The 26,651-nt window shown below is 40.1% G+C and overlaps 1 protein-coding gene across 23 annotated transcripts in view; it reads right to left on the reverse strand.

Moving 5' to 3' along the window:
* The window catches only part of AFDN (afadin, adherens junction formation factor), a 132,081-nt gene extending 105,887 nt beyond the window's left edge, over window positions 1-26,194 (reverse strand). For 12 of the 23 annotated variants that reach the window (XM_056342937.1, XM_056342931.1, XM_056342929.1 and 9 more), the window contains exon 1: window positions 25,650-26,192. In XM_056342937.1, the coding sequence (XP_056198912.1) occupies window positions 25,650-25,760 (111 nt within the window). In that variant the 5' untranslated portion in view covers window positions 25,761-26,192. Of the gene's footprint in view, window positions 1-25,649 lie in introns of all 23 variants that reach the window. The other 11 variants (XM_056342921.1, XM_056342915.1, XM_056342920.1 and 8 more) reach the window with 2 other exon arrangements.
* Between the last annotated feature and the right edge of the window lie 457 nt (window positions 26,195-26,651).

Below are 26,651 nucleotides of genomic sequence, written 5' to 3' on the forward strand. Positions count from 1 at the left end.
TGCAAAAATCCCTCTCAATCTGTGCTCTCTTGTTTACAGCACTGTTAAGAGCTCACTGCCAAATTGACATTGGTAAAGGTTTTACAGCAGGTCAAGATCTTGCCAAAAAGCAATGTGATAGCACAGGAATTGCACTGGGACTGTTGCCAGCTTCATTAACCTTATTACCTGTTTTACTACCTCAAGAGACACTAATGTGCAACATATAAATTCACTCCAGTTGCACAATTATTGTTGCAATGTCTTGGAATTTGGTCTACAATCGTTAAATTCATACATTCTAGATCATATTGATTCAAACCCCATGTTCTACTGGATTCCAGAAAGTTATTTTCCAAAAATTACGTTAGTCAAGCAGGTTTGAAGGAATAATGCAATTTCAAAATATAGCCCAAAACGCGCTTTTGTTGTAACAAATCCTATGGAAATAGAAGGACTTCTTTTTGAACTATTATTATTTTTCTGCTCTACCTGAAATACTTACATTCCCCTCTCCTTTTTAAGAAAAAAATTGATACTTCAGGCTATATAATCAACATCTACAATATTAGTTCTGCAAAACAACCCAACCCAAATGCAAAATCTGCACTGCTGAATGAAATTTAGTGAGATCATCTGTGTCACGGGCAAAGATGCACAACCACAGGGCTTATACACAGCTTCATCTTGAGTCCACACAAACAGGAAAAAAGCTAAGGCATCTTTCTATTTATTCATACCATACATCCAGAAAAAGGCTATTAATTCACTACAGATGCGACCAAGTAGGTAGCCAAATTTACACATGAAAACACCACCCAGTTTTAGACATGATTAGAAGCATTAACTGTAACCTTTATGACCATTTAAAAGAAACACTGGGTCCATGTTGCAACTTCCAAACTGTAGAGTGCAAAAAAGGATGGGCTTTTTTAAATTCTGCCACTCAAAAATTCCTCCAGGAATTATAATTTCCAATGACTTGTTTCTTTTTTTTATTTAAAGGAATCAGACCGTTCCTTAAAACCTACAAAGCAGCTTATTAATGCCGTTAGTTACCTTAACATTGGTTGATAGGACTACCAAGGGCATAGATAGCTTGGAAAAAAAATTTTTACAGTAGATTTAATACTTTGGTAAAATTTATCTGCTGATAGTCTTCTCTCTGCAAATCCTATTTAATCCTGTTGTATAATCTTTGGCAACAATTTCATCAAGCACTGTGCTTGGTGAATGACATTCAGCTTCAGTCAGATGCATTTAAAAACAACTGCTGACAAGTTAAAAAAGGTCTTTCTCGGCAGTAACACCATCAACAGTATCTCCAGACTGATAGTGATTCTGCACTCACTGTTTTGTGAAGCTTTCTTTTGACTGTTCTCATACTACAATCGAATTCTTCCATTCTAACACAAAAGCCAGTTCAAAGTAGCCCTAAACATAGAAACTGATTTCTTACAAAGGTACTTGCACAACCAAAACACTGCTTTGGTTCCGACTTTACTCCCTCACTACTGTATTTACTTTTAAATTTGAAGCAGAAGATACCATGTAGCTATCTATCAACATACAATACATTTTAATGCTCCGTACTTGAGCTGGAACCCTTCTGCTCAAGCAGCAGCACTTTACCTTCCAATTACCTACCAGTTGCCTTTTCTCCTAGGGGGGTTCCACACTTGCCCCCATCTACAGTAGTGTCTATTTTGCCAGACTGGAAGCAAGTTCACTGGCTGAAAGGTCTCGCTCTGTACACAGGCTCATTCAACAAGGAAATCTGTATACCTGAATGCTTTCCTCTTCTAATAATAATAATGTGAAGGATACATAGAATAGAACATGGAATGTACTATTCCTATAGTCCTAGAAATAAATTCCCTCTAAGTCCCTAATTGCCAATTACGGGAAGGTTATGTCAGCAGAAAAATTACTCCATATGTCCTGTCTGTCCACGACAGTGAGGGAGAGTAGGCCATCAAGCTAATCCAATCGCAACTAGTGATTACATACATGTAAAGGGCCCTTCCCTTTCCCTACCAACCTCCACACGCCCCCCAACCTGCCACTGCCCTGCTCCAACTACATGTAATTTCAATTGCTTCAACACAAGCATTCAGGTGAACTCTAATGAGCTAGTTCAGAGAAAAGCCTAAGAAGAGTTAGTCCTAGTCCCCCAGTTTTACTAAGGGCTTCACCATGGAGTCATGTAAAACCCAATGCCAGCATAAAGGAGGGATTAAAAAAAAAAATAGTCAATTGAAGAAGGGGTGAGGCGAGCACTCTTTTGCTGCTAGAAAGCCATTTTACTAGCTTAAGCTATAAATATGAAATCTCATCCTCATACTTTCCCTTTGTGTAGCTATTGACACTCAAAAAAACCCCAAGAACAATAGTTTACAGAAGCACAGAATGCCTCTGCAGGTCCAGAACACTAACCAACCGGGAGTATGTTAGAGGCTAGCTTTAACTGCATCTAGCAGTAGTAAATTGGTTATCTATAAGAATTAAGGTATTTCATCATTCCTGTCTAAAGAACTATTTCACTTCTCTAAGGCTCAACAAAAAAAATATTATGAAAGTAATACTGTATTTGAAACAGTATAAAAGGCCTAAGAAATGCTATTAAAATAAAATCAGGCTATATTTCAATTAGTAAATCATTTAACTGAGAAGTCATATTTTTGTTTACAATACTACAGAACACAGCAGCTGATGTCTATGAGTAGCATTGCATAAACATAAACACAGCTTTCTATTATCTCAACTAAAAGTAACTGAATAGTAACTGAAGTTATCAAATACCAAGGTGATGTTATTTTCTACTGGAAAGAACATTTTCCCCAAAAGGTCAGGAGTCATCGAGTACAGAGTACATCAGAGCCACAATCCCTGGCTGCCAACACTACTCTCTGAAATATTTGTCATGTCCTGGCCATAAAAAGACAATACTGACAAGGATTCAGTTAACTTAGGAATGACACAAATGGTGGAGGAATTACTCGTCCAAGAGACCTTCTGTAAAACACTACATCAGATATTGTCCACATACAAATGCTGACAGTTTCACAGTCCTGAGGGTCTTTCTGAAATCCTGCAGAGATGACAGTAGCATCACTTCAACTAAACAAGCCAGAAGAGGAAAGTAAGCAGACTTAGAGGAAAAAAAGATTTGCAGAAGCAATCATAATTAAGAAAGTCTAGAAAGAAATAGGGTGGGTTAAACTTGGGTTAAAAGCTCAATTAAACCAGCTAAAAGTAACATTTACCTGTGCCACCAAATAGTCATTAAAACAAAGAAGCACTAGAAATCACCTCATAACTATGGGAGTAAAAAGCTCCTCTTCTTCTGTAATCACAGTATTTCAGCCATGGCCACTATATTTTCTCTTTCCCTCCTACTGCTTCAGTCTCTTACTCCACACTTGAGACAACAATGCAAATACAGCGACTGTGAGTAATTGGCAACATTATTCCTGATAGAGGAAACAGCAGTTGACCACTTGATTACATAGGAAGCTCCTTATTTCCTTTGCAGTTCTCTTCATAATAGCATAAATAATCTTGAAAAAGGCATCATGTGGTACAAGCATAAAGACCAATTTTAGTGACTTTTTGTCAAAAGGAATTCGGTCAGAAATCACCATTCATTTTTCAAACAATAGAGCTAAGATATATGCCCAACTTTAAAAAAAAAAAAAAAGCTTGAGTTACTAGCTTATAATTGTCAATCTTACCTTCTCAAATATTTTGGGGTTGAGTCTCTAATTAGATTAAGCGTCCTGTGCAAGACTATTCATGCTTTATGAAATATTTCTATTTCCAAACAGTAGCAAGGCAGCTTTTTTCCCCACTCATAAACACTGATAGTTCATTAAGTCTTTAAAGTGATATAAAGCATCTTGAATTACTGTTTTGTTGCAGTACCAGGTAAGTGAAGAATCTGTCTTCACTTTTAGTCATGATGAAGGGTTGAAAGGTAAGTATGGGATTGATTCAGTTGATTAAGTGTTCAAAATCTTTAAGCAGCCACAGTCACTTGCTCACTTCTCATTCAAGCATCAGAACAAACCTACTCTTAACAGATCAGCAACTAAACCAATACTAATCCATCATTCTGTAGCAGCTTGCTCCCTGTTTCAGAAAGGGTTGCCATCACCTGCTTGCAGAAGAGTGAGGAAGTTTCAGAGGGCAGGTTGGTCAGATCACCAGTTGTAAGACCAGGTGTGTGGAGTTGGGAGGAGATAGGAACAACATAAAAGCTTAATGCTTAATCATCCTTTAAGTCATCACATAAGCATCCTGCACATTACTGCATTCTTCCTCACCCTTCCTATCCACCCCTGGCCTGGAATAATGCACTTAAAAATAAAACAATGCATTTCTGTATTTGTACATTGCTTAGACTAGGTGGCAGCTTCACTCCTAGAACTGAGGGATCAGATGGCTACAGATCTTACAGAATACAACTCGGTAGCTCCTTCAAGGGTTTGCTCATTCAACATTAAAGTTTCATATTGTCATAACATAGGCCATCTCTCTCCACCACACACTTCTGCGGCTCTCTTCAGCTGAACAGTTTCCATTTATGAAGAGAGACTTTTGAAAGGATATTTTTCTTGAGGAACTGCAGATTGTGATCTCTGAACTTCTGTGGCAAACAAGCCCTGACCTACTGACTTCCCAGAGCGCACAATAAACCTTTTAAACCACACTTTTCAGGTGGAAATCCCAGAACAAGCAGCTGGACCTGGTTACAAGCTGAAGCGGTAACTCAGATGCTAAAGAATGGGTAGCAAGTTGGCATCAAAATAGGTTTCAACATAACATGCAGGAAAGGAAATTTTAAATTTTTGTTCAAATTTAATATCAACATATAAAATTCAATGTTGAGGGTTTGGGTTTTGCTTGCTTAGCTTATTTTAGTTTTAAATTCCTGCTATGTTAATACTGGTCTTGGAACATTTACAGAATTAACAGATTGATATTACCCATATTTCAAAGTAATTTAAATTTTAATGGCAAAAATGCCCCATTGAAGTGACAAATAGTAATATTAAACATCTGTGACTAGATAAGACTATAGTCTACTTTCAAACTAGTACTTCAGCATTTCTAACCAAAAATGTTACACTATCAGCATAGCTATATTTCCGTGCAATTGACATAATCTCCGTATCTAACCAACTATACCAGATGTTTTGAAGTTCTGATACCATGAAAAAAGACCTTTCTGTGGTTAAAACTAATGCTCCGCAGATACATCTTTTTTGTTTCTAAATATCACAAATGCAAGATACGTGCAGCAGCTACCACTTGCCCTAAGCAATGTGCACTGGTTTTTAGGACTTTTTTTTTTTTTTTAAGGCATCACACAAATACCCGTATCACAGTGACAGAATTCAAACCACAAAAAATGTGAGGTTCAGTACCAAGAATTTAACTAGTATTTAATTTTGTACTGCACAAAATACAGTATTATAAAGCTAATAATAACCAAGAGTGAAAGCAAATATTATTCACAATGAAAATAATCCAGCATAACTCAATCACTGCAAGTATCTATCCCCAGTAACTGGTACAGGTGTGTGACCAGGAGGAGGAGGAAAGAGGAGCAGAAAACGGGAACAAAAGAGCGGAATTTAGACAACTTAGAATTACTTCTTGTCCTGCACTATTAGGACCTCATGCCACCTCCCACAGCAATATCATATAAGCAAACTATGTTCCTTCAATGTATGCCTAAATCAAAGGATACATAAAGTGATCTTGAAACATCAAAGTACTTTCAGTCATAAAAGTTGGGTAGGACAGGGGTAGAAAAATGCTGTGCTCAACTTTGAAAAGGATCTAAGAATTTCAGTATTCAAAGCACTCAAGCACATCTCAATGTTTTGCTGGAGGAAGTTCTTCAAGGTGGGTGTTTGGGTTTTGGGTTGGGTTCTTGTCACTTTGGTTTTTGTTTGGGTTTTTGAGCAGTTTTTTAATTCTATGGAATCCTATGAGGACAAATGCACAGTCCTTGCCCTGAAAGGGATACTATCTTGCAATAACACAGGCTCAAGAATCACTGGCTGGGGAGCATCTCTGCTAAAAAGGACCTGGAGATCTTGGTGGATAGTAAGCTGAAGATGATTCAGAAGCATGCCTTGGCAGCAAAGGCGGCCAACATCATCCTGACTTGTATTAATAGGAGGAATACAGGCTTTAGGTCAAGTAAAATGATATCCTCCTCTACCCATCAGTCCAGTTTTGGGCTGCCAATACAGGAAGGACAGGGATAAACCGAAGTTCAGCAGAGGGTCACAAGACGGTCAGGAGGCTGGATGGAGAACCATCTCAGGAGAAGACACAGAAGGAACTGGGTTTGTTCCTCCAGAAGGGATGGCTTTGGGGAGATCTACCAAGCAGCCCACAATATCTACAAGGAGGCCATCCAGAATATGCAGCAAGGATCTTAACAATAGTGTATGGTGGGAGGACAAGAGACAACAAACTTAAGTTGAAACAACAGAGGCCTTTAAACTGGATAGAAGGAAAAGCTTTTGCACCATTAGAACAATCAAGCAGTTGAGGAAGGTGCCCATAAAGCCTGGTCCTTAGGGGTTTTCAAGACCTTACTGGGTAAAGCCCTGATGGGCTTCAGGGCTGACCTTGCTTTGAGTGCAGGGTTGGACCAGAAACCTCCAGAGGTCTCTTCCAAACCAAACTGTTCTATGTTCTTATTCAAACATTTAATTTAAACAGGCTAACTGATTTTTCAAGACTATTCTCCTACCAAAAACACCAATTATTACACCAGCTAGCTAGGCAGATATCCTTAGTTCACACAAGTTGACCTCCAAGCACGGAATAACAGAGGATGAGATCAACAGGAGAGCTCCGATACTGGGATGTCCCAACATACATGTCACAAGGAAGGCCATGAAAAAGAAGGAATGAAAAAAGCCAAATAAAGTAGTTTAAGTAGCAGCATAACATTTGCAAATTTCTCTCCAGGTATGAGTCCAACTGGTAGAGAGTAGAGACGGTAAAACCTATATAAGTGGTTCTACATATCAGGAGTCATTTCTCCAACTAATGCAATGCAGTCCATCCCAGATGTGCACACATACCATTGATCCATTTAAGATCACAGGATAATTCAGGGAGGAAGGAACCTCGGAAGTTTCCAATCCAACCTTCTGCTGAAAGAAGGGTCATCTCTGAGGTAAGCTCAGGCTGTTGCAGCTTTACACAGTCTTGTCTTAAAAATCTCCATGGACAGAAACCACACAACCTCCCTGTGCAACCTGTCCCACTACTTGACTATTCACTGGCATCTGAGAAGTTTTATTTTGCAGAATACATTTGAGTTAGTGAAATACATGATGATATCATTTTAAATATGGATGAGGTGAACTGTAAGCCTGAGAACATTTTTTCAAATATCAGATGAACCACTGTATAGTGGCTCCAAAATCAGCTTGATCACTCTATTCACCAGCGCAAAATACTAAGACTAGTCTTTAACACATTTTCCCTTTACGACTACAAAGTGGTATTTTAAAACATAAATAGGTCATCAGGAATTTTCGTGATTCTTTTAACATGTAAGTCCTGCTCATTCAAGAAAGATTATACAACCAAAAAGCAATGAAAGATCAGAAAAAGCAAAACAGACACAGAAATCTAAGGCAAGGACTCAAAAGAGGCTTTTAAAAATAATAAAATATTCCCTGCCCTCCCTATGTCCTCAAACTGGTGAGATTTCCTCAGGTTGTATATGTTACTTTTGAATACAGTTCCGTTCTGAAGTTCCAGACAAACATCTGAGTGCAAAAGGGAAAGTGATTCACCACCATCAATACCAAATTTGTTTCTATCCTGTAGTCGCTACAGGGTATGTGGGGCACAGGAGGGCAGGAGTGGGTGGAAATAGTTTTATTATTACTGTTAATAATCACCCACTAACCACAGCAGTACAACTTGACTTTGGAGGAGAACTCCACAAAGCAATAGAACATCATCAGAACAAAACAAGCCAAGAAAGCAGGAATGAAAGGAAAGCCGGGTAGACCAGGACAAAAGACAGATCAAGAGAAGAATGAAGAAACACTGGTCTAATTACATTAACAGTCTAGTTTCATGCTTCTCATTCATTCACTTCACACAAGTATAGACAGGGGGCAGAAGGAGGAAAGAAGCCCAAACGCAGTACCTGAGCTTCAGACACCAAAGGAAGCCTCTTTGTGTCAGTGTTCTTATGGAAGAAAAATCAAAATAAATAAAAAGCCCCAAATCCACAAAACAGTTAGAGGATCAGCCTTCCTCCTGCACACTTAAAAAAAAAAAAAATAGGAAAGAAATTAACAGTCTTATTCTAAGAAGAAAAACACACTTGTGGATCATCTTATCGATCTCAAAATACTATGTAACCAATGGAACTCTAAATCTCTCCTTAATTTCAATTTGCAGATGTAAGATCTTGTTTTATGAATTTAACTGGCACACCAGTATGTAGCTAGTAAATTGTATGTAACAACATGCAATGATAAAAAAAATGCCACTGTATAATTACATCTGTATGACAATGGAGATCTGTTTATATCATACAGGTCTAGGATCTGCATCTTGTGAATTAGTCACAGCACTGCTTCTAGAAACAACCACCACCAAAAATGAAGACTTTCCTAATCATTGTCAATTTCATGATCAAAAATTCTCAAGTAAACATTCACCCCAGCTGAGAGTACTAGACTAACAATTGTAATGTTTTAACATAGTAAAATCTACATGGCCTGTATCTGCCAGTGAAGAGTTGCTTCCAAACTGTAATCTGGACACCCAGAGCAGTCAAGAGGACTGCTCCTCCAGAGAGCATGGTAAATCATGTATTTGACATCACTTCTAACATGTGGATCACCCTGTCATTTTTTAGAGCAACTTCATATTTAGTAGCTATCTGAAAAATACATATGTCCACAAAAATCACACAGATGAGCCTCTCCCATTTCAGCACTATAAAAATGTGGTCCTCGTTGTTAGAAGTTTGGAAATTCTCAATACAAAAGGCATACGGGCAACTATTAAAGCAATTCATATCTGTTTCTTTTCAAATTATTTAATGCAAGAATTAAACAAGCTTTTTCTTAATGCTAAGTGAGCTACCTGAGCACTGAAGAACTAGGAAAATTAGCTCTGAGTTTTTTCCTTTCATGCAGAGAACAGTTTTTTTCATTCATCTTTTTGATTCATACCTTTCAAATGCATATCCAAGAGACAGCACGTACTTCAGCACCCGAAAGTTACAGTCCAGCAAATTATTTTTTTAATTAAATTTATATACAGCAGAAATTAGGAATAATGAAATTGACTAGTTTGACTAACCATAGAAAACAGAAATCATATTTTTAGGGTTTTGTCCTGAAATCAAACTGCCATGCAGTAACACACACATTTGGGCCTTTACAAATCGATATACATGACCAAACTATACAGAAGTCTTGACCAACTATAAGCTCACTTCCCTCTGAAGATGCTAATTTACAATGACATCACCTCCACAAGGTCCTCAATCTAAAATGTTAAGCTATAGCAATTAGAGACATTAAAAGGTAAACAAATAAATAAACAGAAATAAAGCATCTTTTCCCCAAAGCCCAATTTTTCGGAACTTCTGCTGAACACAAAAAGAAGCAAAAAAACTCTCTGTATAAGGATATAGGTCTCCATTTTGCAACCTGTTCTATTTGGACAGATTCATCCTAATAAAGTGAGATGTACTAATTTGCAATGTCAGAGTCAGAAACGGTAATTCCATCATCCATTAATCTTTAACTTCTGATCAAGAACTACTGAGCTTAGACATGCAATTCCTCCCTGTGCCACAGGCTACCCACTCTTCATCATCAGTAAGGTTTACATGACTAAGCAATGAGAATTTTCATGCTTGCTCCACAGAGAAAGTGATCTCAAGGAGCAGATTTTGACAATAATCAAGCCCAGATAACATACATTTTTATTAAAACAAGGCAAAAAAATACATATATTTTTTAATTAAGATTTGTTCCCTACTTACAAAATTCCAGCCCTCTGGAACACACTTCAGTTTTAGGAAAAAAAAAAAATATGCTTGAAATGCTTTTCACTCTGAAAATACAATCTAAATCTCCGAATACACTGAAGTAAATTTTGGTTTGCAATTTGCAGCATTTAAATTTTCTATAATCTGTCTCAGGTATACAGAAAATATACATACCATATTTTTTAAAAATGTAGAATAACAAAGTGAAAAGCACTTCCCCAGTCAAGAAGGTATTTGCACTGGGGAATCCACCCATGAAGGTGCTTCATTTTATTCTTCACATGGCCCATTTGATTACCGAAGGAGCTGTGTTTTGAAAAGCACTACCAACTCTATTTTAAGGATTTCTTTTAGGTCAGCAAATGACTGTTTTTATCATGTAGCACTGGTTAACAAAACTGGTCTCTGCAGTTGTGTTAATCATGAGTCGCCAGAAGAGTTTGCCAGTGTACTGTGCATGAATTCTTACTTTCAGCAAGTCCTACACTTCTGCCCAGTAGGTAGCTTTGCAGCCAGTGACATGGCTTATATGTTTAGTTTAACTCCACGTAGGAAATTCCCACCTTTCCTTTGTCACCACCACATTGCAAAAACCTACCAGAAAGTAATTGGTTCCTTACTTTCAAGCATTTTCTTGCTCTGAAATACAATTCTATCAAATAACCTTAATTTTATTCTTATCAAGGGGCTGCCATTGCAATGGCACACGGACCAAGGACAAGTTACAATACAAACATTAATGCAGATGATTAACTGTGAACAGGACTATTTCCAGTTTAAACAGGCTCAGATTACAAAAGCTTTTAGTAACTTGGTTTAGCTTGCTCAGATATTAAAACATAGTTAATGAAGGCATTAAGTGATACTACCATGCAAGATTTCAAGTATATTCTGACTCACTGTGAAACAATTTAGGCTTTAACTGGTGGTGTTACTCAAAGATTCTTTTTGCTGCAAATCAGGATTAACGTGGCTGAGAAGTTATGCCAAAAGACAGGTCTATCCTCTTATTAGTGAGAGCATGTCACAAGACTATGAAAAGATGACCAAAAATATTAAAAAAAACAACACTCAAACACGACCAACAACTGTCAAGAAGCAAAGACTGCAGTATACAAAAGTAGAAAGGTTTTTAAAAATATAAGGAGTCTCTAGTCTCTTTTCCTCTTATTAAACAACCAATAATCTGTCCCAGTGTGATATGTGTGTGGGATACTGGTTTGTTTCTCTACTACTGAGGACAGTAAGCTTTTCCAGGCTTATTTGTATAATATTTTATTTGTACAGACATAAACACAAACAAACAAAACAAAGAAAAAATCATGCACATTTAATATATTCTTAGTTCACACAGTATTATCCATATTGTGTATTTTTATCATCCACAATGAGAAGCAAGCTTTCTTTAGGTTCAGAGTACCTAATCCTAAAGATTAGGTACTCTGAACAACTTGTTCAAGAAGAGTTTTTATTATTATTATTGTTGTTGTAAAGCATTTGGGGATTTTTTAGTTTTTTCTATATTTAGTATTCACTTTAAGAATGTTAACAAAACACATATACTTGTCTTAATGAACAGTTTGAATACCAGAAAGTTACACATGTGGAAAAGAGAAATTGTTCATCAGGTTCAAAATTTTAGTTACTTATTTACTGAAATGACAGTCTTATATAGATTTGATATTGTCTTTTTGAAACAAACAAAAAAACCAAACCATAGTTTAAAATTATTCAAGTTACCTATGAAGATACATAACCTGTATGTATGCTGTATGCATACATTCTCACTGTAAGCAGATAAATATACCTACAAACAGGAAACTGCATACATGCATAAATATCAGGCTTTTCTTTCTGGCTCTGTAATAATCAAATTTACAACACAGTTTTCAACACGTCACTTCATGTATCTGCATCGTTGTTTTCCCATCTCACTGTCCTAAAGACATTATAACAAAGTGAGAATGCTAGATGTCTTTCACACAGACACAAAATGGTTTAAGAGGCTACAACTACACACAAGTAGGAGTATGATCTAAGCAATCTCATTTTGCTGAATATCATGCAGAAGCACTCTTAAGCCAAAAAAAAAAAAAAAAAAAAAGTACTATCATTGGGTTCCAAACATTTTTGATTAAGCATTGCCTTCTTTCACTAATTGGACTCAAAATCACTCATTACGTAAAAAAACTTATCATCTATGTTCTACCTACAAAACTGTTTTAGACATGTAGTAATGTAATGTAAATGTAACGGAAGAGTCAGACTACCCTGTTCTCTCCTACTGGCACAGATAAGCAGGAAAGCTCAGTAATACAGGGGAAAAAGAAAAAAAAAAGTAGGAAAAAAAAAAGTCCATTTGTGTGTAGCAAGTAAGCAGCTTTTTCCAAATGCAGTAAGCTTTAGCAAAACCTAAACTTGTCAAATTGTTTTTCATTTCACATAGATTTCACATCTGTAAACATGGAAAGAAATTTTTGAAATAAACTAAGCACCAATTAAAATGTTATCAACATTTAAAGACACTGAAGTCTGATGGATGTTGTGGGTGGAGGATAAGGCAGAGAAAGGACCGGCCAAAGTTTTGAAAACTACAGAAAATACCACCATACAAATTTAACTGCTACTGTTCAGCACTTCTGGATACTGTGAAAGCAGTAAGGATCAGCTCAAAGCAACTGCTAAACATTAGCAGCAGAAAATCCCATTGCTGCCTTTCACTATCATCAACACCGTAGAGCTGGATGAGAATCAAAAATGGGACAGTTCAGGGTTGCAGAAGACAACCTCCATGACGGCAATCAGATGGCAGTGATGGGAGGAAGAGGTTCAATGCTACCAGCTTTCTTTCTGTGCTTCCGAAGTGCTGAGAGGCGGGTGAAGAACTGGCCGCGGAACTGAGTATGTACGTACATGTGAAACTATTCATCCTCTTTTAGAGCTGCTGAGGTGGAAGAGGCTCCACATTACTGATCTATCAGCCATGCCAAAGAACAGTGTTCTTCAATACTTTACTTCAAAAAATTACGGGTATAAAGGTATCACAAATATACTGGTATCTCACTCTGCTTGCAGACTTCCACTACAACTGATAATGTCACAGTATTACCTTGGAGATGGAACTAGGAAAAAATTGTGTAACAGCATCAGAGCAACTGCCTTGGCCATTTTGCACTATAAAGAAACACCCTGTTTACCCTCAGGATTTGGCTAAATTTAGCTCTACCTGCTGTGAGTACTATCCTAATTACCTTTGAGGTGGTTAGGAAGGAATTTTTCCCCTTGGTGTAAGATTCCCTTCTCAGCAGCTGAGGAATTCAATGCAAAGTTAATCCAGAAAACTCATTCTGTCTTTACCTAGCAGGTACCCAGAAGAGATGACACTCAAGGTGAGAGCATATTAGATGAAGTAATCCTCTCCAAAACAAGGAAAACATACACATATATGGTTTTAACAGTACAGCAAGCAAGAAATAAACATCTTTTCTCCCCACTCTTTTAGAAGAAATGCCCACTGTAACAGCCACCACCAGCGCAGGGACTAGCAGGTTATAAAGAGGCCCGACTGCAAAAGTTGAGCCGTTCCAAACTCCAAAGTCCACATGGCACGTACCAGAGGACTAGCTGATCAGTAATCTCACAGGAAGCTACTGACAAAGCTGGATAAAGTCATGCTCCCAGGCTCTTTCTGAAGCCTATGTAGCAGGATGAACACATCCCAAGACTGTTGTAATTGACATTTTTCACCCCAGGTAGACAGCTGGAGGCGCCCAGTTTAGGGTTGCGGAATTGAGAATTTTGGGGCTGAGTCAGGGTCGGGGGGGGGGGGGGCAGGAAAAATGAGAGAGAAGGTTTCTACATAGGTTTACTGAGAGAGCTGATCACTGCTTTTATAATGATAGACATGGATATTTATGAGCATCCACGCACACAAGGATGCTGAAAGACCTGGAGGCAAGCATGGAACACTGAAGATAAGACAGACACTTAAGTGCTGAGTTTCAATAGCTTTTTACAAGCTTCAGACTATCACTATCAGAGTGTTGTACAATTGTTTCAGTACATGACTCTCACACCGGTACAATGCTATCCAAGTTTTGTGCTGCCATTTGACACATCACTCAAGATGAATGAAGATTACTTCAGGAAGGCAAAGTTTTCAAATTTGGCTAAGGTCTCATCCATTTGATGAACTGATTTTCTGAGTTCACACAACCTTAATGTAGAAGAAAAAGCAAAGCATGAAATGAGTATCCCAGAGCCTGCAGCAGACTGCAAACTTTTTCCAACAAGAAAAATTAGCAACTCCTTCAGAACTACTAACACTCAAGATACTGAGTCTGTGTCAGATTGTTAAGATATTTTCATGATTACTACTTCAGAAAATTCTACTAGGATTTTGAACACTGTAAAATTTTACCACTGTAAGGTCCCACAGACCCTACCTTGCAGGCCAACTTTAGGCAAAAGATACAGACAGAAATCAGAAGGTAACAGAAAACCAGATTTTTCACTCTAAATCCTGAGAAAGGCTCTAGGATAAAAACGATATCTTTCTCCTTCCACATTTTTTTCCTAATAAATGGTTAGAACACTTGAGACAGACTGCAAACCCAACTTATGTCTTGAGCACTTCCTGGGACTGACAATTTCATCACTTTGAGATGGTTAGGCCTTTACATGCTTGTAGATGGCTTGCTTCAGTGAATATGCCAATAGTCAGTGCATAAAATTATTTCATTGTGGTGGGGTTTTTTTAATTGTTGTCTACATATCAGTCCTTATCTGCCTGAAAACAGTTGGCTATAGGCTTAACAGCTGAATTTATTGAAATAGTCCCTCTCGCACTATGGCGACAACTAAAAACACTCTTGTAATACTAGATACAATTTCAGTATTTCTGGAGACTACCAAAAATATTTCAATACATCTCTTACACAAAACAAAGAAGGGCTTTGTTAGAGCATTTCATCAATTTTTGAAGGAGGAAACAGTTTTTTGGCCTTTTTATTTTTTAAAAGCTTCAAAGCCAAAGCATTAGATCGCTAAATAGTATAATCTTAAGTAATTCCACTTTTGAGTTTTCCAACTATACAGCAAACACTAGACATAATAGGCAATCCACGAAAACTACTTAGCAGGACTGAACAATGTTTTCATTACTAAACATTGTCTTTCCATCACAATTTTCAAATTATTTTCCTTTTCCAGATAAGAAAAGTCTATCCCAGTCTTGCAATAGCCAGAATAAATACAGTAAGTGTTAAAGAGCTCTTTTAAAAATTCCATTCTGTCTACATTGCAAATAAATAGTATTCATATTCAGTAAGGCTATCACTTTAAATGGAAACAACTTAAATGTTTCCTAATAAAACATCCAGCATTCTACAAGAAGCATGCAATGCTTGGATATGATCCGAATGTAGTTTTTCTCAACATAAAATAAAATAGCCTTTATAATATCACTTATCAATGCAAAGCTTTCTAAAACACAACCTGGTACAGTTCGGTTTGTTTCCACATAAATATCTTTCTGTCCAGGAGGACACTGTATCACAGACAGCACTGTCCTGATATTTGTTAAATAAAGAACATGGAATAATTATTTTAAAATTGAGAACAACAAAATGGTTGAAGGGCACTTTTCAATTTCAAGTTGATGTACTGCTCCAAGTAGAGCACCTTCTGGGAAGGCAGAGGGAGGGAGACACCTTTCTTGCTGTGGTCATCGTGGGAGGGTTTCTTCGTTGTTTGAACTCTTTTGCTCAACCACAGGCTATGCAACAGCCCGTAATCTTCTTTAAGAAGGTGGATTCTGATCTTTCACTGGGTTTTGTGAGCAATACAGTATGTGTGCAAAAGCACGGCACTGTGATTAAACCATTTATCTGTCTGTAAGAAAACAGTCAAGTGTGGACTGACAAGACCACTCACCTGACGAAGGGGAAGCTCTACTGAACAGCTCCAGGGGTGCCTGCAAAACCTAAGCACTGAAACTTTAGTTCATAGATACAGCTATGGGCAACATACTTTGTTGGTCAAATGTTGTTGCCAGACAACTCATTCTTTCACATTTTCCCCACTGTGAAGGTACTTTCACTGCAGAGTAGACCAGAAATTCAGCCATGCCCTGGGATGCAATAAATCAAGGGCAAGTCTTGTAACAATTCATCAAGAAACGAATCTAGTACTAGTTACTAAGTTATTGTGAGAGTTTTCATATTCCTTAGTTCTAGTTACAAGTACAAGTAACAATAAAAACTATGAACAAAAAACCCACAACCACCAAACTACCCTGGAGCCATTAACATATAACATCATTTTTGTTTCAGTTTGCCACCACTCCATAGCATCCAGTGCTGTATTACACAAAACCTATGCTACAATATTTACCCAAGATTTGAGCTGGCATTAGGAATCATTTATTTGAACAGATACTCAATTTCCAATTACATTGCAAACCAGCAGGTTTTCTAATGTCCTTGAGAAGAATCACTATAGTAACTCCTTACCTTTTTTTTTTCTTCTAAGTGCACTATATCTTACACTCAGAATACATGAGTAAAATTAGAAATCCATTGATAATTATTCTTAAGATACACCAAGCTACATTTAAAAAAAGCTTAAACCTTGCAAAGTTGGTATGTATTTTCTGCTTGATTGGAACAGATGACATGGTTGTACAAACTTACAGAAGAGGAGCATACACAGTTTCAGCAGTACAATCAAACTTTATGAACAGATTCTTCTATTTATATGATGAAATTAAAAGACAGATTAGAAATATGTGTATCAGAGTATTATTTATATCTCCTAGGGTCCCATTTGCACTTACAACTAACACCGTATATTGATCTTCTAGATCAGGGGTCCTCAAACTACGGCCCGCAGGCCAGATACAGCCCCCCAGGGTCCTCAATCCGGCCCCCGGTATTTACAGAATCCCCCCCGCCGGGGGTTGGGGGGGGGGGGAAACCAAGCAGCTGCAGATGACTGCCTGCCACTTCATCCGCGCACCGGCCCCCTGGTTAAAAAGTGTGAGGACCCCTGTTCTAGATGACCACCCTAGCCCTAGGACTTTTTTTCCAGTTCTTTCAGGATTCAGACTCTAAAGACATTTCCAGAAGTAATTAGTGATCTATAGCAAAATTGTCCAAGACAGACCAGGGCAATTAACAACCCTGTCATGCTCCGTGTGGAGAAAAATGAAGAACGCAGTATCTAGACAGATGGCTGCTTCGTAAGGAGACAAAAATTAAGGTAATATCAGAGGAATGACTCCCTGGTAAGAATATCTGGGCTAGAAGATGATCTGAAGAGTAGTTGAGCAAAGCGTTCAACTTACAGGTGAGCACACAAAGAAAGAAAACAGCTCTATAATACCTAATGAAATATAACATACGGTAATACTAATCAGCTGATAACCTTGAGGCTAAAGCCTGTAACAGAAGTAGATGATCAAAGTCCTGAAGTATTACACAAAATGGTTTTACCAAGTTATACATATCTAAAAGAAAAAAAGTCACCTAAGAATAAGAAGGTATCAGCAAAAGAGGCAAGTATTGGAAAAAAAGAAGTGATGAACATTGGACTTCATGTCAGAGCAGATTTTTTTTGTAGTTTTACTACAGAACCAAACTAGACAGCAATGAAAGGCAGAAAATTGCAGTTTGGTGATTGAGTGCAACCAATCACATGGAAGATTTATCCTCCACCCCCACCCCCAACTCTCCCGCAAAAAGTTATGTTAGAATCTCATATATTTGTTCGTTATGCTGAAGCTCACAAGGGATGATATAGTCCAGGAAGATGGAGTGAATGAATCTTACTGCTAGACCTGAACTTCTACTACAAGAGTTTTCTCTTGTCTCCTGTTTTCATCTTGGTTTATTAAGTTTCTAGACAGAGACAGTTACAGAAAAGAAGTAATTTTTACCTGCAATTAAAGATAGGGGTGAGGAGAATCTCTGCAGAGTGTTTAACTAGAATTATGACCTACGTCATGCATGCATCCAGAACTATCTAATAGCTAATTTGGTTTAACCTGATAACATTTGCTGAAAAAGAAAAAAAGTTAGCTAAAGAGCATTTCTGACCCCTCAGTCGTAAAGATAAAGCAAGACCAAAAAAAACCTCACTGTGATACACACCTTGATTACAGAAAACACCGAGCAACAACTCAGGAAAGAAAAGATAGGAATATTTCCTTTACAAAGGCCACTGAACTGAATGAAAATGCTAAAAATTAGTGTTGTTACTGTAAATTTACCTTCAATTTCCCATTCTTAATTGCTTAGCAAATAATAAAAATTAAAGGATCATCTTGATACAAATCAGCAAAGTTTACATTTCCTTCTTTGAAAACGACAACACAGGAGCATGGAAGAAGGTAGAGAGACAAGACAGTAAAGGAAACCTAAAAAATTATAAAACCCAATGGTCCTTGAGCATTTTCACTTTCAAAGATCTTGATTCCTTCCAGAATGAGAAATGTATTGTGCTATATTTTTACAAAACCTCAAAAAAATTACAGGAAGATGTGTGTTCAACCTTATTTACCATTTTGGATCTTGAAGTTAACAAACTAGATAGCAGACAGTTGTTTATGTGGCAATTCTTAACTCTGCTATGAGCTATACTTAATGCAACATGCTGCCCTCCTACCTTCATCTCAGCTACTTAACAAACATAATTAATGCAAATACATTGCTTAACAGTACTGAAATCGTTCATATGTTGGGGTTTATATCCAGTTAAAGAAAAAACTATCCTACAATGTTGTTGCATTTAAAGCCAGCAGCTGATTTTTTGGAGGTAAAAATTATGTTGTGAGGAGAAAAAAATCCCCAAAATCCACGTAACAACTTTAACTGCAGAAATTAACAGGCTCTAGCCTTTTCAGAAGCTAAAAGCAAAATCCCATACATCTCTATTCACTGAAATGAGCACTCAATATATGTTTTATAGGTAAATATTTTTCCTAGCCAAAAACTTCTCAAAAAAATCAAGAATTACCAAAGTAGGGCTTTACTCAAATACACTTCAGAAGAGGCCTCCATTAGCAAGAAGTTCATTTTGAAAAGACAGAGCAAAACCTGGAATATCTGCTAAATTTGACTTTACTTGGGTTTATCATAACACTAAGTTTATTACTTCACACCATGATTTTCAATTTCACCTTCATCAGAACCACTGGTCAAAACCAGAAGTTATTCTTTATGTAACACACTGAATTTTGCATAGCCACTACCTATTATCCTTCATTTGTAACAAAGCAACTTTTCAAACAAACACTGACAGAAAGATAAATTCCGAGTGGTTTCTTACGATCTACATCCTTACCACAAACACCAGTTCACTTCAACTTTTTTAACAACTTCCAGCTAAGTTTTAGTTTTCCTTACCCTGTTTAGATGATAAAAGCATGTATGGTCAAAAGCAAGATTTTATGAATTATAAAGCAAGGTTTTCCACAAAAATTACGTTCCATTCATTTTATTTTAACCTTTCTGAAAGGAAAAGTTTTGTCAGACCCCGCCCCACACACACACACACTTGTGCAAACAAAGTAAATCCCTACCATATCCAGAAGACTAGGGTTTTTTTCAACTGAAAAATGCTGTTTGTCAATAGCATTTTAGCCAGGGAACAGATTCACACATCAGGAGGGAATTCTTAAAGCCAGTATGACTGAACTGTATGGACCTAATTAGCCACTAACTAAAGAAATAACTTAGAATTAACAAAGAATATTAAAAGCACAGCATCAAGCTTCTTCCTAGAAATATTTTCATTACATTATGTTTTCTGTAGTTTGCAGTCAAGATCTTAATTCAAACAACTTATCGTACTTTAGATAGTAACGATTACATTTCATTTGTAAAGACAGATTATTCACTTTTATGCAGTTAAAAGAAAACTGGTCCTTTTGATGCTAATGAGGAGACTTCTCCCTTCCCGACTTCTTTTCTCCAGCCATTTCAATGCAGAACTGGAACTCAGACTTAGTAAGCTGCCATTAGAAATTGCTCACCTCTACTTAATGCTGCAGTGTTTTTACCTCCTCTTCAACTGTGTCTGTTTAGTGGTAGTCATTATTGAATAGTCTGCTCACTAAGAAGCACAGGCACCAGTCCTTAAGATTCCAAGCCACCTTTCCAGACTGGGTACTAGCTTAAATATTTGTTGCAAAAAGAACTTATTTTCCATATCATAGGTTTGGAAAACTTAAAACGACAGTATTTTCAAATATATTACCAGCTTATCAAGATCAATACAGTCTGCAGAGCTGCACCAGTTAAAACTACTGAAGCTGTGGAATTCAACGTGTGGAGAAGGCACAAGCATTTCTACCATTTACATTAAGTTTCCCTACCTCCTGCTTGCACTTCTACTACCAGTATCATGCACAATGTGATAGGCACAATCACTGGTAATCCCAGTGTTAAAACACGAGTCCTTTTAAAAGTCTCAGAGCCAGATTTTTCGAAGTCTACAGGTGAGCAGCCATGCATACAGGAATCTGCAGGGGGTTAAAACCGAAAAGATTCCAAATTTTTATTGCTTTAACTAGATTTAAACAACAAGCTTGCATAACTACTTCGAAAAGACCACGAACCTATATAACACCACTTAGTGAACCACAATCAGATCTGAACCCAAAGAACAAAGACAAAAATTGCATCAACCCTAAAATATACTGTCATCCAATGTACTGTGCATGATTTTCTGTGAATAGATTGCCTATTTGTATTCAAAGCCAAATAAAAGAATTTAAAACATGCTGACTGGACCAAATGTATGTAACATGAAAACAAGGGGGAAGCCAATGTAAAAAACCCAACAAAACCAAGAACACTCCGAACAAAAAAACTCCACCTCATTCTGAAGAGTTTATTGTAATATCTTGTTGCTAAGTGTTACACAAGTTACTTCAGATAAAAAAAAATAAAATCATCAAATAGCCATAAAGACCTTCCAAATACTACTTTTTTTTTTTTTTAATTATGACCATTTAAAAATACTTCATTAGGAGTCAACTCTCAACACAAAGCATTTTACTTCTCTAAGCTTTTTGATTAGACCTTTCTACTTTTGCTAATATGCAAGTATGAGGTCAGTTTAGAACAGCTTTCTCCATCGGAAAGCAAAACTACAACAGATCAGTGTTTCCAACAACAATCCCTGAACCCATGGGAAATTACCAAAGAAAACCCACCTGTTCTAAAGTGTCCATCTCAAAAAATTAAATGCAATTTACATTCCTTATCCACAAACCATGTTCAGAAAAACCAGTGTTCTTCCTCTCATATACAGTTCTCCAAGCATACGCTAAAGATAAAACCTTATTTTGTCATCAAGTTCAACAATAATTGTCTAGTTCACAAATGGCATCTTAAACCAAGCCTTAAATGCTTTCAGGAGGATTTATTCTAGTCAATAAACAGACTAGTCTACAGTGCCTTTGTTTTCCTTGCTCTCCCCCAAAATATCCATATGCAGTTATTTTATATACTCAGTCACTTAATTCCAGTAAGCACTTTAATTGAAGAAAAAAAAAGTGTATAAATGCAAAATAAGGTTTTATCTACAAGACTCTGAATAACTGTGCACTTGTTACCCAATCATTACTTCAAACTTACTCCTTTTTGTAAACTTTCGGTACTATAATCACCCAAGATGTCAATCAAGATCAAAACATCAACTTATTTCCTACTGCAAAAGATCTGGGTCTTTTTACTGTGCTTCTATCCTTGGGGCCAGGTGGGGTGTAGAAAAAAAACACAGGCAAGCCAAATAGTAAAAACATCCACACATTTGTTTAATACAATGAACAGAAAGGGGAAGCAGATTTAAGGCAAAGTGTTAATACACTGTTTCATTTTGACTCTGAGTGTTGATCTATCTACAAACAAAAGCATGATTCACTTCACATTTCCCCAAAACCTGCTATATCTTTCTTAGACTTGCAGGAGCGAGTAGCTACCTCATCATTTAAAGTAGTGACAGTAAAGCTTAATCAAGTTTGAATTAATATCAGTATTACATACTTATTTAGGAAAGCTTTGTACCTAGCATCATTCCTGACAACATTTGAGAATACATAATATTGGCTGCTAGAACTTTAAGAACAGAGGTTTTAGTTTTGTTCATTTATAAGCTTCTGAAGCCACAGAGCTTCTCCCAGCTACTTTTTGAATAATAAAAAAAAAAATCAGAATTAATATAATGCAAATCATTAACAGATTTCTCAGAACAGCAACTAGTGTTAGAATAGGTAAATACCTAATGAAGTTAAAACTACCACCTTGCTCTCAATCCACAAGTAATTTCAGTGAAAGCATGTGAAGATACGAAACCCTCACTCCTAAGAAGTCTTCCTTCACATGAGATACAGATGGAGGAATACTCAACTTCAAGCATAGAACAGAAAGTTCCCTTTATCCCCATTTTGCTGGGCAAATGTAGCACTGAATGACCTGAGTAACTTCCTAACACACAAGTTAAGAAAAAGTTACTAACAGAACTCAACAATATATCCTACCCAAGGCCCTTGCTTTTCAAAATCTTACAGGCTTTAAAAAATAATTTGTGCATAACTCTCAAAAGCAGCAAGTAGACAAATGGATCTCTAATCCCTTAGGATGTATCTACACAATAAAATATTAACAGGAATTCAAACTGATTCATTTCATGAAGCACTTCTCTGAAAAAAACCCACACATTTAAATTACTTTCAAAATACTACTCTATACATTCAAAACCAAGTCTCCACCACTGAATGGAGATTCAAGTGATGAGGACCCAATAGATTTAGAGCAGCCACGCCTCACTAAAGGATTACACTTTTGAAACTAACACCAAGGTACATCAGTAGGTTACATGTGAGTACCTTTCACTGTCACTGCTTAAGCTATACGGTCAGAACTCTATAGTCAATTTACATTAGATTTCACTTTTCCTTTCCTTTTCTGAAGGATCTCCCTGAAACTCTATTATTAAGGAAGTGATTAGCTCCTCTGGAAAATCCTACTCTTGCTATACAGGAAATCTAACAGACAAGTCACTTAAACCAGATTGTTTACACTGAAGAAATGCCTGGAGAATCACTATAAGGCATCAAGTCTCGATATTCTAAACATGATATATACAGCCAGAAGCTCCCGGGCGACAGTTTGCAGTACAGGCACGTGCCAGTTGCAAAGTTAACATCGCAGGCCAATGACCATGTCTGAACAGTTTAAAATGATCCACGTGACCCAGCTCAGATATACCCAACCAAAAGTCATATCCAGGTTACTGCATCTTCACAGATGCCATGCATGCTGCAGCCCCTACAATAAGCAAGACATGCCTTACGGTCAAGCTGAGACTGGAAAAGCAGGGAAAACAACAGAGGATTGTCAGCTCCCAAGCAGTTTAGTAAAAGGGCTTTCATTTAAGCTGATAAATAGTACACATGTGAATCGCACCACCAACTGGGTTGAAAATATTGCCAATTTTGGGTCAGCTCAGGGTTAATAGTGAAAAAAACGCAAACATTTGTATTTGTAATTACCCAGAAGGAAAATATAGTTTCTCAATAAAACTGTTACCTACTGCCAGTTTGTTGTAAATGCACCTGCAGTCTTATTAAACATTTTTAGAACCAGGAGTCTAAAAAGCTCAGACATTTAAACAGATATGCATGCACTTAATTTTTACTATCAGTAGTTCAACTGAAATAAACATCATTGACAGCAGTAAGTATCCTCCTATACAGGTTCAGAGGCTTAACTGCAGAGGTGTGGAACTACTGCAAGTAAAATTCTATTTCTTTTCATAATAACTATAATGAAGCTGGTAGCTTTTTGTGCAAAGTCTATTTAATTATAATAAACATGTACAGCTGACCTAAAAAATGCTAGGATTTCTTAAACTACTTACTAACCAAACTACAGAAGCACAATTTGACATAAACACAAAGAAAATAGGTTGGAGTCAGAACGTGTTGGGAATGGACAAAGGTATTAATCAGACAAAAAATAAGCCACAGTTAGCAGTCAACCTGCAGTTCCAGAAAGACTGTGCTATGTTCTCAGATGCAATCACGAAGGCTCCTTCACACTAGCATCAGCCCACTTTTTTGAACAAGCGACTGTCAGCCAACAGTGATACTGTTAAAACCTATGCAATACAAGCAAGGAGCTTTAATCATGATAAATATTGCCAGATGTAGGAAATAGTCACAGAAAACTCTCATCTCGGCATTCAAGAAATAGCTTGCAATGAGCAGAACTGAAAACACCCGAAGCGATTCTTTTCGAGCTCTCAGAGCCTTAACAACCTTACAATCGCTTTCAAGACTTTTTCGTGGCTACACCAGCAGCCAGCACCTGGGCGCAGAAGCGGGAGCAAGCTCCAAAGCCCAAGCCAACGTGATTTCTGAGAGGCTTGTGTTAATAAACAACCAGGACCAGGGCCAGGCCAAGAGCAAGTGTGAATTTCCTCCTTTTCCCCGGGAACACGCACATGACCAGCCTCCACCCTCCGAGCAGGGAGCGCTGTCACACACAAACAGGGCTGTAACCTGCCTCCCCAGCCCTCCCCCGCCGCCGCTTTCAAACCAGACCCACAGCACGAACCAGCCAAAGGGAACATGACAAGGGGTAGCGGTAGGGTGTGGTTTGGCCATTGCTTTTTATAAAAAGAGCAAAAGCCAGCCTCCCTCAGCCATCAGAAACACCCATTTCATTAGGAAGAAATTACCCACTGTGTTTTTCCAGTACAACACGTGAACTCGGGACTACGAACCTGCTCCCGATATTTACTTTACACAGAGGGCTGGCAGCCTTCGGAGACGGGGAGCCGAAGCGCTCCGTCCGTCACGCCCTGGGAGAGCCACCCCGGGGATTGCACCAGCGGCCCGGACAGCCGCTGGAGTAGAGCAGGTTGCTTCCCAAGAGGCGCCTTCTGCACAAAGCCGAGTATTTAAAGAAACAAAAAAAAGCAGCAACAACTAAAGCCCACCACCACCACCAGACTGCTCAGCCCTCCTCTGCCACCAGCCGCCTTTCGGCTCTGCTTAAGTCGCAGGCAGACAAAAAAAAGCCCACCGAGGTAACCCGCCTGGGGGTCGGGAGGAGGGGGGCAGCTCCTGCATTACCGCCCTTGCCCGCCCCCTTTCGCCACCTCCAGCGCCCCGAGGGTTTCCTGCCCCGGAGCCGCCGGTCCCGCAGGGTCGGGCCGGCATGTGCCAGCGGGAGGGGAGGGCGGCGGGGCGGGCTCCGGCCCTGCGCTCCCTTTCTCTCCCCGGCCGCTGCAACCTGCCTGCGCCCGCGCCGCTCCGGGCACGGCCAGGGGCCCGGCGCTCGCCCCCCGACCGTCCCCGCCTGGGAGCGGAGCCTCCTGCCCGGCCGGGGCGGGCCGCACGTTAACGGAGAGCGGGGGGAGGCCTGTGCCCGACCCCCGGCCGCGGCGGGGGGCAGGCGGCGCGGGGGGCCAGGCTGACCGCGGGCCGGAGGCGGGTGCGGCCTGGCCCGGGCGCCGTGTCTCACCTCCCGGGCGGCCCGGAGAGGGTGGCGGGGCGGGCCGGCCGGCCGGGGGGGGCCGCGGCGGGGTCGCTCACCTCGGTGGGGTCGCTGATCTCGAACAGGTCCAGCCGGTTCGCGTTCCAGTGGTTGATGATGTCGGCGAGTTTGCGCCGCTCCTCCTCCCGGCTGCCGCCGCCGCCCGACATCCTCGCCGAGCCCGCCGCCGGGGAGCCAAGCTGGGGCCGGGCCCTGTCCGCCGAGCCCCGGCAAGGGGCGGAGGCGGGGACGGAGCTGGGGGTCTCTCGGTCCCGGCCGGCGAGGGGAGGGGCCGGCTCTCCCCTCGGCCGCTGGCGGCACGGGCGCCGCGGAAACGCCCCGGGATCGCGCCGCCGATAGCGATCGGCCCCGGAGGACAGCGGGGAAGGAGAGAAAGAGAAAGGGGGAAGGGCGGGGAGGGGAGGGGGCGGGGAGCAGCAGGAAGGATGCCCCGAGCCGGCGGCAGCGGCCGCTGTGTCCCCCGGCTCGGCAGCGTCTGTCCCCGCTCGCCTGCCCTGAGCCGAGCGAAGCCGCCGCTGCCGCCTTTCTCCGCCCCGGTATCGCCCTCCCCTCGCTCGCTCCCTCACACACCGTCGCGTGCGCGCCCCCGTCCGCCCGCCCGCCCTCCTTCTCCTCTCCCCCTCCTCCTCCCGGGGCGTGCGCGCGCGTGCGCGCGCTCCCGCCGCCCGTCACCTCCCGCCGCCGTCGGCCGCGCGCCTCAGGAGGGCGCCCCCTCCCCCCCTCCCCCCCCCGCTGCCCCCGGCGCGGGGCCAGGACCGGGGCCGGGGCGGGGCGGGGCGCGGCCAGGTGCGGCGGGTGCCTCCGCGCGGTGAACGGGCTGGGGGAGGGGCGGCGGCAGGGGACAGGCGGCGGCCGTTGGCGCGGTGGGGGACAGGCACGGGGAGGGGCTGCCGGCAGGAGGCCTCTCGGCGGCCGCGGGAGCGGCCCCGGGATCGCTGCCTGCCGCGCCGGGGCCCGCGGCCGGGCGCTCGCAGCAACAAAAGGCCCGGGCAGCCGCGGCCGCGGGAACAAAGACCCTGCGGGCGGCGGCTGTGGCGGCC

Source organism: Falco biarmicus, chromosome 6 (genome assembly GCF_023638135.1).
Source record: "Falco biarmicus isolate bFalBia1 chromosome 6, bFalBia1.pri, whole genome shotgun sequence".
Taxonomy (NCBI): domain Eukaryota; kingdom Metazoa; phylum Chordata; class Aves; order Falconiformes; family Falconidae; genus Falco; species Falco biarmicus.